At 29.5% G+C, this 13023-nt stretch overlaps 1 protein-coding gene across 2 annotated transcripts in view; it reads right to left on the reverse strand.

The window, feature by feature from the left end:
- Positions 1-13023, reverse strand: part of Mct1 (Monocarboxylate transporter 1) — a 107902-nt gene that overhangs the window by 32436 nt on the left and 62443 nt on the right. For both annotated transcript variants that reach the window (XM_014425149.2, XM_014425147.2), the window contains exon 2: positions 8794-8913. In XM_014425149.2, coding sequence (XP_014280635.1) covers positions 8794-8913 — 120 coding nt within the window. The remainder of the gene's footprint in view (positions 1-8793; positions 8914-13023) is intronic.

Here is a 13023-nt window from a genome sequence, read left to right on the forward strand (position 1 = left end):
AATAACTCATTGTGTTGCATGCTAATATGTTTAAATTTTATTTATTCCAATTTTTAACAAGGTTAAATTTTTATCTTTTGAAAACTATCACAATTTAAGGTTTACGAAACAAGGTGCTGTGCACAAATGCGAATTTTAAATATTCTTCAAAACAAAAATATCTATTTATCTTTAAATGTCACGTTTATCCTATTTATCCTGAATTTCGAATTTTAACTAAAATTCCAGTTTTTTTTTTTAAGTTTTTTTTTATTTTTTATGAATCTCCATAAAGTAAGGAATCTAATCAACTAAAAGTCTTAATTTTTTTTGTTTTTATTATCATTTTTTATTCATTCAAACCATTCGTTTAATAAGTCAGTATTTTTCAAAAGTTGTTTCATCAAGAAATTTTCGGTTGTAGTCATTGAGAATTTTTTTTCAATTATAAAATATGTTAAATATCAGTAGTTTATATACGATTTATTTTTACTTTTTATAGTCATTAATTTCTTCCAAAAGAAATGTTTATATATTTTATTTTTGGTTAGTTATATTGTAGCTAAGGTGAATCCGTGAGGTTAAACATTATTATCGATAAAACAAAGATAATGACAAATTGACAGAAAAGAGAAGTAAAAGTTAATAAGCAAGAAATCAGTTTTGGTGAGCAATACAGTCAATCTCATTTAGAGATATGATAGAATGGATGATAGATGGAAAATATGGAAAAACACTGATGTATGAAACACATTTTTAAAAGACAACTACCTTCAGGATTAAAGGCAAAGGTTTTGGATATGTGTATAATCTGGAATTGTATACAGATTTCAGCAACAGAAAAAAAGTATGGGAAATTAGCGAGGACACAAATGCAATTTTAAGAATTAGGGAAGGTATCAAAAGAAAAGACCGCAGCAGCAACAGAAAAGTACAATCTAGGATTAAACTTAAGTTAAAGGGTAACAAAAGAAGCCTTGACTAAAATTGAGGTGGGCCAGACTTAATACGAAAAGGTGTTCCAATCACAAGATGGCGAGATGAGATAGTCAAAGAGTAGGAGACTGCTGGGCTTCTGTGGCTAGGAATATTGATCTATGGACTAAAGTAATGAAGAAATTGTAGTAAATTATCATTTATAGTCACATGTGTTCAAATACAGCATACTGCAGAAAATATTTTATTTAATTGTAGGCAAATTATTATTTTATTGTAAATTAATGCAAACGATTTTAATCGACGAAGAAGTGGAAATTTTGTAAATTGTTTGTATACCGGACTCATATCTACCAGTGGGAAGGCTATAAGCTCTGTAAAGATGTTATTATATTTTAGGGTAAGCGCGGTGGCACCGTGGTAAGGCGCGATGCTACTAACTCCAAGGAACCCCGAGTTCGAATCCAGTTGGGCAGAAAATTGTTTCCTGTTACACTGTAGACATGAGTGGACCCTGTGGGTTCTGGAGCCCTCCTAGGGTCACCCAGCCTTATAAATTGGTTATTCTTGGTTGAGTAAAAATCTGGCGGTCGATCGTGATTTTGATCAAATCACCTCTTTGCACAACCATTCCTCTAGTAACAGTACTCAGTACTTACTGACCCTTCCTGGTTTGCATCAGTACAGATTTTAATTTTTAATTGTTATTATATTTTAGCTAGTATTTTTTTTCATTTCTTTGTTTCTCTTATTTTGTACTCATAATTCTTTCGTTATTTTACTTACGTAAATTAGTATGAATTTAAATAAATAAATAAACTGTTGGTTGAAGATAGTATTAGACTAATTTTCTTAGAATAAGTTCAGAATAAATGGTTTTGATGACTACATAATTATGGTGTTGAGGACCATTAAAATGACATTAAAATCGTTAAAAGAAACATGTCTTCGAAGAGAACGCCTTATTAGTGATAATATTCCAAGTTATTGTCTCTGGGCCACGTATTCTATAATTGACCTTTCCTCTGTAAGAACTCCTCAATCACAAAATACCTGAAACTATTCGAAACAAGCTACACAAGGTTTATCTCAACTTTTTTTTTTTTTACAAAACGTCGTACGAATTCTAAGGTTCGGGAAATGAACTACAAAAACCAAAGCGGACGAAAAGAAAAGAATGTTTACAAAAAAATTGAATAATATTCCTTCTTCCTTTTCTCAAGAATTCACCAAACAAACAATTGTATAAATAATTGCTTATGTAGCTATGATTCATAGTTGGCGATTGTTTTGTTCTGAATATCTGTTTGTAATCAGTTTTCCCTACTGACACAAAAACAAAGGAACTTGTAATCTATGAGTCGGGAGTTCAGTAGTTTAGTAACTTTCCTTGTTCCCTCCCGTCTTTGATATGTCTGAGTAATATTCAAAAGGCTGTATTTTATATCGAACCTAATTCCCATTCTTTTAGAATTATTCGTTTTATATTAATGTTATAAAATTTGGTGTGTATTGTACAATTCTCACTAATTATCCTATAAGATAAAAAAATATTAATTAATTCGTATTACTTTCACTAATCTATGTATGTAATATATAATAAGGAAAAGTATTGCAATTGTGAATAATTTCGAATTCGAATTTTCGACGAAAATACACAGTTTTGAGGTCCCTGTACTCAAATAACCAAATCTGTGTGAACAGCTCAAAAACGAAAATTCGAACGAAACTAAAATCGACAACTTTATAGAAACTATATTTCACATTTTTTATTTTCTGTTGCTATAAAAATTCGTATTTAAGAATGTTTCGAGGTGCGAATAACAGATATCAACTTTGTTCCTACCAAGAATACAACAGCTTAACCAAATATATCAAACAAAGATAGTACATGCTCAGTTGTCTCCGATTTTCCAGTCTATAGTACAACACTCTATTTCTCCTTTATTTTATTATAAAATTCTTTCTAAGTTAATATTTATTCATTTTATATTACTGCTAATAATGCAAAACGGTTAATTATTGCAAACACACAAAATTAAAGGTACTTTGTAGCATGATTTTTCGAAAATTCGTGATGTAAGCCCTGTTAATGTATTTCAATCAAGCTGATATTAATGATCAATTGATTTTGCATTAATATAACCAATCCAATCAAAATTATTTGAACAATTTAAGAGAAAATCGAAAAATGAAATATCTATTCTATTTATTTATTTATTTATTATTTTTTCTATCTATTTCTTATTATTGTTTCTATTTATTTATATATTGATATTTTTTTCTTTTTATCTCTCAATTTTATATATTTTTCTTGATATTAACTATTGTTATGAAATCAGTTTATATATTCTAGTATAGATATGATATTAGGAATTTTCCCGAGAGGCATATGCATAGGCAAACATCACTTTCGCTGTGGATTATATTAAAAAAAAAAAGTTACAGTAACACCCTAGGCATATCATCTTGAATATGTAATTTCAGTTTTTTAAGTTTATTAGTTTTTGAGCTAGCCTGTTTACACTCACATACAAAACATTTTACGAGACATTTGGGCTGAGAGAACCTCAAAACGAGTACTTCCGCCAAAAACTCGATTTATTAATTTTGTGCAATAGCAATATTTCCCCATAGCATATATTCCATACATAATAATAATAATAAAAGCTTTCAAAGCAATTAATTGTAAAAAACCCCAGATTCGATAACAAAACCACCAATTGCTATCTACATACATCCGTCCAGTGGAAAGTGAGGAAAAATCTTCCAAAGTGAAGTGTCTAATCATGTTGATGAGTTTCATACACTCAAATACCTACAAACGAATCCACCGTAATTGGTTCTCCCATCAAACAATATTGGTGAGCTGTAGATCTAATTTTACAGATGTTATTTCGGCATTGGGAAAAATGAGTTTTTACTTTTTTTTTTAAACTATCCAAAACAAAAAATATATATTACGGCCAAGTCAAAACCAACGGACATCAGTGTAAATACTATAGTTTTTCAAAAGCTGGTTTTTGAAATATTTTTTTCTGAATTTCTAGGGCCACTTCCAATTTAATATCACAAAAATCCGTTTTGATGAGACTATTTTCTCATTAAATGAGTGCATATTGGATAAACGTTTGTGTATGTTTCATTGACGTATGAAGTCAGGGGCTTTGTTAAAAACTGTAACCAAAATAAGTTGAGAACAATCATCAAATAACCACTATGATTCAGAATAACATTATATTTATTGGAAAATAGATTTTAAATATATAAAGTAATAATTAGTATTCACCGTGAATATTTTTTGGTGTATACAAATTTAGATGTCGATCGTTAATCCAATAATTTTCGCTCAACTCTGAATGAATTCCATTCCGCCCGAGTTAGGGTATGGAGTAGTTTATAAGTAAGTCTTCAATAGAGTTTCACGAAAGAGATTTTGTTGACTTGTTCGTAAATTCTCGGCCATGAATAGTTGATCGGACTGTCCAAGAGTTAAACTGCTTCGTAACTTAGTCTTTAGGAATTTAGGGACTGTTTGGTCATTGAGTTGGCTCTTAAATTCCAAGTGCTGTCACTTTTACGAGTTGACAGGAGAGTACTTCATTAAAATTTACTATATGTTACTTGACGTAAAATATTGTTTCATTCAGGATTCTATATTCAGTAGGGAAATGTCCGACACTAATTTTCAATTATGAAGTCTCTTTTCCGACATTATGGTCAGCGTAAAAACAAGTTTTAGCTTTTAACAGAAAAATACCTAGTTTGTGTATAATTGCGATTTTAAAAAAAAAATCTTAGATTACAAGTCTAGTAAGTAAACCATCAAATCTTCTATATTAAAAAAACAAAACAAATATTATTATAGATATTGAGCTAATTTCATGTTTTATAATTTCATTAAAAATAATTTTATTTAATTATTTTATCTTAATTTTATTATTTTAATTAAAAATTGCTAATTTTCCTATTTTCGAGTTCCTTGAATCAAAATATGCGCCAAAATTATTCCAATGAAATGTGCATAAATTTCTAAATTAAATATCTCTGTTTATAGGTTTTTAAGACTCTTTTATTAGAATATGAGGTTAGATATCTAAAATTGAATGAGCCCATTATAGTTTAGTCAACTCTCTTCTCAAATATCATTTATATATTTTACAAAAGGTCATATCAAATTGTAGTAAAAAAAACAATTCCTCCAAGTAAATAGGCAATGACGTTTTCACAATTTATACAGGACAGGTAGATAGATGACTACATACATTTAAAGATTTAAGGACAAATTTTATAAATTTGATTTCTCGTTAGAAAATATAAAATATGGTCTTTGAAACATGCCAAGAAAAATACTTTTGCCCATGGTGAAACCAAAGTAGCCAATGGAATTCAATGAAATTTATACTAGACCATTAGAAAACTGATTCCGTAAATTCCTTTAAAATTTGGGACGAATTGAACAAGCAGTTTTCGAAATATATATAAGTGAGCAAGAAAATACAAGAAAATCGGATAAATTCGATATGTGACCATCCTACACATTTCTATCCTAGAAAATTTCACCAAAATACACAGATAAACGGACCCATATTTGTTCCATATAATGCATAACTGGACATATTTGTTCAAAACGTATGGCGTAAAAGTTTCGGTTATGTGGATGTATTTTTTTTCATTTTCTGCATGAAATCAAAGCATCTCTACTTTCAGATAGAAATATAATTATTTTTGAACTGCTCAATTGCTAGGTTTAGGGATGTAGATAGATTAATCGAATACAATTCAAAGTTTGATATAAATTAATATATTTAGTCAATTACACATTGGATTAATGATTTAATGAATTGGTTATTGTATCTATTTAATTTATAGCGGTAAATAACACCATATAGTAATGTACCATATATAAAAAACTATAAATAACTTCAACACGACTCAATTAATTTTCACGAAACTTTGGTGTGGTTTAGGGCTCAATAAACCACACAAGCTTAACCTACAACAAAAGAAAATTAGAATGGCATATATAAAATAAAACATTTGAACAATTTTTATTAATTTGAAACCAATATTTCGCCCTTATAACAGCATTAAATCTAAATGGTGGTAATATCTTTAAAGTGAAAGATTTTTTAGGAGTGAAACAAAGTTTATATTCGTTTTTAGCAATTCAAAAAACGCTTTTCGAAAAAAATGGAAAATATAATTTTCTTTTACCTTAAATTTTTCATTCGAAAAAAGAAATAACTTCAATACAACACAGACAATCTACACCAAACTTTAGAGTGGTTTAGGGCTCAATATACTGCACCTAAGGACATTGCAAAAAAAAATTACAGAAAAATAATATTTTATAGGAAATAGTAAATTTGAGCCTTCCGTAGCTCAGACGTTACTTTTTCATCAAGTAGCGGTCCCACAAAATGAAAAACTTGACCCCCTACCATGCTTGGTATCTATCAAATAGGTTGGTCACCTCTAGATAACTAGGCGAACATCATCTTCGCTGTGGATTGCCTTAAAATAGTAAATTATAAAAAATAATAATTATAAATTTATAGAAAATAAAAAAATAGAAATTACTTGATCATCATCATGATAATCATCATGACTCAACCAATCTTTACTTAACTTGGGAGTGGTATAGGGCTCTACAAAATAAATAAAATTGAAAACATTTTTTAATTTGAAACCAATATTTCGTCCTGTTTTAATCTACATAACAAAATCTAAATTACTAATGTTGGTTAAAAGAACTTAATGCAGCGGTTGTATTAACTTATAAATTGGATGAAATGCAGAGGGGTTATAAACGATGGTCACCCGTAGAAAAAAAAGGCTATTAAAAGTTTCTAATTTTTTATGTCTTTGAAAAATGGTCCTTAAGGTTGTTAGTCAAAGCTAAAAACGAATATGAATTACTTATTCATAAAATTTTATTGACCTACATTGCTTCAAGCACCATTAGATTTTTTATAATTGTCTGAGATGAATACTGTTTGATGGCATCAACTTTTTTTTTTATTCTTCGGGTGACGAATAGATTGGTATATAACCATGAAAAAACGTATACTGAGCTACGCACCAAAGATCTTTAATTTTGTAATTAACTTTTCTTTCTTCATCAGAAAAATGAGAAAAGCCTATAACCTTCCCGGGAAAATCCTAAACATTTAACGAAAAGTCCCATAACAATAGGATGAACGGTATCTATTTATGTATTGCGTATCTATCTATGAGTACATAAAGTAAAACAAATATTGATTTTTATATATTAGATAATTACTAATTTACAAATAATAAATCGATGTTGATAATACAGCTTGTATCACGCTTTGTGATGCCAACAGTTTGGATGGAACATTGCTGATAGATTATTATCAGCTTCTAAGACTGGGCTGAAGAAATAAAACGCAAGAAGGAACTCTTTGAAAGAAGAAAAACATAACGCAATTTGCTTCGATAATTTCCAATCTAAATTACCTCTTCTGCCAGCATTTTCTTACTTGATTTTCAAAGGTAATCAGAACCCGCTTAAAGATTATTCTTTACCAACTTCCTTTATTTTTGCTGATTATTTACATGGTTTTTGTGTTGTATCTGTGTCAATTCTAATAAAAAAATAAATATGTATTGAATATCCTTCTGCGAGAATATTTTCCAAAGCCTATTCCCATTACATACGATGTTAAGCCTGCTGTTAATTGTATTAAAGCAATTATGTGAAGTTGATTGTGGTTCGACTCTGTGTTGTTACAAGTTGCCTCGTTAACACTCAGGGTTCTGCCCTAGATTTCTCGTATGCCCTGAGGTTTCAGAGAAGGTTAAGAGGAGGTTGTTAATTCAACATCAGCACGTGATATGCAGACTGTTCTTGGAAGGGAAAACACCGTACCGGAAACACCTTTTTATTATATAGTAATAGACCAGCAATGCTTCGTTATTGCTATATTATATATTTAGTGAAAATAAAACATACCTTATTATTTATATTTATACATTAAGAAATATAGTGTAATAATATTTTTAAAAAACAATATATCGGTAAATAAAATATCTGGTGTTTCTATACACTTTACTAACGGGTTTCCTTAAAACTATATTACAAAAACTGTTCCACCTCTCATTACTAATATTGGTTTAATAAGGACATATGTAAGCAATTAACTATAATTAAAATAATAATTTATAATCTTCGGCGGTGTAGCTTTCAATTATAATTAAAAAAAAAATTCAAAGAGAACTTGCTTAAATTCTACAATTTTTTTTTATAAACTAACAAAATATTACATGAATTTTGAAAATTATGAACTGGGATGAAGAATTTGCTTTAAAAATAAGGAGAAATATTTTTAAAAAATTGTAAATATAATTCTAAGGATGAAGCAGAATTCCGAAACATTAAAAAGTCAACATTTCGTAAAAAATGTATTTAAAAAAAAATTAAGATGTTTTCATATATATTCTTAAATGAAATTCATAATTTAGTAAATATTAAATTACATATGACGAAACCTTAAGGGGCATGATACTTTAATAGCAGATAAAAAAAAAGGAAAATAAATTATCAAATATCTGGTTTTATTAGATAAGGATTTTTCAATCAATATTTTCAATAAATAATCAACATGACTACAGAATCTCATTGCTTCTATAATCATTTTTAAATTATAAATTTCTCAAAGTGTAAAATTTAATAATCTTATAAATGGCTGGGGAATATTTAAATAATAAATTACAAATTAAATTAACAACAATTACTTGGAAATTGAGGAGGGAAAAGATAGTTGACTGAAAGACTGGAAAGACTGATTAGCGGGTAATTCCCGCTAATTAACCTATAAAATATAAATTAACAAAAAAATAAAAAACACTCACCTGTACATAACGTGACACCGACTAAAATGGAGGCGATGAGTGACGTAGCTGCTTCAGTCTCCTTAAAATATAGAACTAGCTCGTTGTGGAAAACTCCAAAACTGTATGTCACTCCATCAGCTGGAACCAAAAGAAAAATATGTTAATTTTGGTCTCTCAATAATAATAAAATGCATTCTAAACAGCTATGAAATGCGAAAACACAGAGGGGTGAAAAATTCTGAATTAAATCCTATAAAATCTTTAATTATCCTTATAAAAGAAGTCCATGAGTGTGAAGATTAAACAAATGATGGTCTACTATCAGATTGATGTTGATACCCAAAAGTCAGGTTGGGATTTCCTATATTCTTCAAGATATATAAAAGCCAACAATTATATAATCACGCTTACACTTTCGTTAAGTTAAAGTTCAACTAATATGAATTGAATTGAAAAAGTGTATCTATTTAGATATATAATATATTATATAAATAATGGCGTGGTTAAATACCGTCCATGGAAATTTTCCATGACTTTTTGATCCCTAATACTACTATTTAGTTATTGCACTTGAAATCTTGAGAAGAACAGCGCTTTAACGTTTTTTTAAAAATACGTAAAATATTCGGATTAAAAAAATATGAGTTAACGGGAGAATTCAGAAGAGTACACAATTTACAAGACTATAGACGTTGTAGGACTTTGACAGTTGTAGTAACGTACGGATCCCTAATATGTTTTATTTTATTTTTTTCTTACCTCCTAAAACAAATAAAAACAACAAATTATAATATATACAAAGAAAAAAAATATATGTACATATGCCGACATATATAATATGCAATATGTTTTAAACTTTGACCCGACCGGTAAACGTCCTAGGGGTAGACCGTAACAGGCTCGTTGGTTGTTAAAATACATACTGGACAGATACATGTAGAGACCGATTGGTGGAATTGGCATCGAACCTTTGAGTTCGCTAAGCCTTTAATATTATTATTAATTGAGCTCTGCAATTAACAATTATCAACAGTTGAAAGCACATTTCATATACGCTAATATTGATTACATTTCTTTATGTCAATATATATTGACTGAAATATTTCAATCAAGGATTACAATTTATGTAAAAAACTTGCTTTAAACACTGAATCAATGTTCAGGCCATCATTTATGTAGCCTGTGTTTTGACCCAGGCTACATAAATGCCTTTGGGCAAGTTTCATATAAAACAAAGTTAAACTGATGTTGTCTACTAAATAAATTGTAAATAGATATACAATTCATCAGTAATGAGAAAAAAATAAGCACAAATGTCTTTGTTAAATTATGGGTATGAAACTTAAAGAACTAATTTATAGCCTAGAGAGAAGTGTTTTATTCAGCTATGCTGTCCAAATATAATGGGTCATACACACAGTATACTTATCAATCCATGATTGGATATATGAAAACTAACATATATTAATCAAATATACAAGATACAATTATTTTTTTTAATTTTTCTCTCAATCCTATCTAGGCCATTCTCTCTATTACTTTCTCTCATACCTTCCTTCTCTAGTCATTCGCAACACACGTTCATACCGTTACACAAATTAAACCTAATTATCATAAATAGAAATATGGAAACAAATAAAAAATAAAATACCAACAGCAGTAGAAGAATTAAAAAACGCATAAATAAATTTACAAAAAATAATAAATAAATTTAAAAAACAACATATTAATAAGTTTATTTAAAATTTTGAATTTTATTTTCAAAATATGTAATACTTCATGTTATATATCTTGCTAATGACCTCGTTTTTTAATCAATCAGCAGTTATATAGTAAGGGATAGATTCTACGAACGTTTATGATAAACTAACAGAAATCGATTATAAATTAAGTATAGTTGCAACAACCACAGTTTTCATTGCTAGGATATAATAATGTTTATTTTATAATACTCCATTGAACATAGAAGTTTAATGTAGCTGATCTATGGGGGAGGGGTGTTCTTATAATAGCATGAACATTACTCAACAAATGGAGATGCAGTGTCATCTATAATGCGCTGTAAACTGATAGAATGAAAGCGCTCACGGCAGTCGTTAAAGGGAGTTTCAAGTGGTGTCGTAAAATCGCAAAGTGCTTCTCTATTCTGCCTTAAGTATTAACCATTATTCCACCGCATCCAGATTACCGCACTTTGAATTTTGGTACATACCGTCGATATTGATTTCTGTGCGGTCATTTTGGTTTCAGACTCACGTCAGTTTTGCGAGATCTCATAACTTTTCCGGTTCAATTAATGAAGTACCTAACAAGTTTTCCTAAGATTTCTTAGGTCTGGTATGGGGTCTACTAAACTCAGTAAAAGTATTTTATGTCGGGAAATGAGCGAGATAAGGAATATACAGAGCATATTCAATCGTATCTATTAATATATATATATTATAAAGGAGTGGGCTGGGAGGTGGGCGACACAATAATAAGCCGCTGGCCGGGGGTACAGAGAATGAGGAGGGACCGCTCTTCTTTGGTAAGGAGGTGGGTTTCAGATGACTTCAGGCATTAACTGAAGTGCCTACTATCCCTTGAGGCAATCCAGATCTCCAATACTTTTATTGACACCTGAGTTGAAAACGAGAGATACAATTAAAGATTTTCAATTAGTACAATAAAAATATTACGTGTAGAAATAAATCATACATCTTGGCATATTTTAGGAGGAACGTAAAGCTTAGATTATAATAAATATTAAAAAAAGAAAATTGAGCTATCTTGGTTTCCCCCTCTCTAGACCACAAATACGGATATAAATACCTGGACGCAATAATAATTTATTTTATTATATCAAATAGATTTATAACATTTATTAAATATTTTAATCATATTTCAATCAAACACATACTGATTATAAAAAGATTTTAACTATATTAAACCCAAAATTTAAATATTTATAACACTATTTTTTTTTATCCATCATTAATTTTATTCTAATAATTAAAGGAGTGAGTTTGAACGATAATCAATCTCCAGGATTCTGCTGACGTAGAGTTTAGATCCCCGGAGTGATTACATAACTTGAAAAGGACCAATAAGGTAAAATTCTGTCGCTAGCAGATTTCCATTCTCATTCTATTGAATGGATCCGGCGTCTCTTTATTGTTGGTTGGATATCGCATAGAAATGAATGAACTTTTGCAATAATTAAATTCAATATTATGTTGCTATGGCGACATATATATTAGCTTGTGTAAAGGAGCGGTTTGAAGATTCCTATTTAAGGTTACCTCAAGAATTTAATTATAAAAGGGCTTTTTACTTTATTATTAATTATTTCATTTAATTGTAATAAGAGTCAGAAAACCGAGGCTTGAGGTAAAAGAGTATTTTCCGTATATCTCCTCTCAGCCATACGTTTCTTTTTTCTCTTTCCTTTCCTCGCAAAGAACACTAGTCAGTAAAATTCTAAAATATTTTTTACAGCAGGAGTGAAGCCAGTAATTATATAAAAGAGATACCATAAGTAATTATGGTTTCTAGTTTTTAATTGCATTTTTTTCAATCTCCTAAAAGCATCTTTATATATTCTAAAATATCCCTCCTAATATCAGTATATATTTTTTTTATTCCTATTTATTTCCAGATATAATTCTTTAACAACATGGATTTGTATTGTATGAAATTTAATAGTTTTTTTAATAAATAATTTTCATTGGCTACCATAAGTAATTATGGTTTCCAGTTTTTAATTGAATTTTTTTCTAATCTCCTAAGAGAATCTTATATATTCTAAAATATTCTCTCTAATATCAGTATATATTTTTTTTATTCCTATTTATTTCCAGATATAATTCTTCAACAACATACATTAGTATGTTCTGAAGGCCATTCTTATCGGTTCCAAGGGCCTCCTTCATACCCTCCCTTACTGTCCTCTACTTTTCCTTAATAACCAACCAATTCACTTCTATCCTACAATAAAAAACCTTGGTGTCACCTTTGATCAACACCTCTCTTCCTCAGAACACTCGTCAGCTCCTAGTATCCTCTCTTGTCTTCCCCCACTTGGACTACGGATCCTTGGTGTACGGAGGGCTATCTGCAGGACTAGAGTTGAGACTGAAGAGACTCATGAATTGTTTTGTAAGATTTATCTTTGGGTTCCCTAGGCACTCTCAAGTCTCCCGCTGGTATTCCGAGTTGAAGTGGCTCTATCCAACCTCCCGAAGGCAATACCTCCTTGGTGTTTTTCTA

The sequence above is a fragment of the Halyomorpha halys genome, unplaced genomic scaffold (genome assembly GCF_000696795.3).
Source record: "Halyomorpha halys isolate HHAL.00 unplaced genomic scaffold, Hhal_1.1 Scaffold497.1, whole genome shotgun sequence".
Classification (NCBI taxonomy): domain Eukaryota; kingdom Metazoa; phylum Arthropoda; class Insecta; order Hemiptera; family Pentatomidae; genus Halyomorpha; species Halyomorpha halys.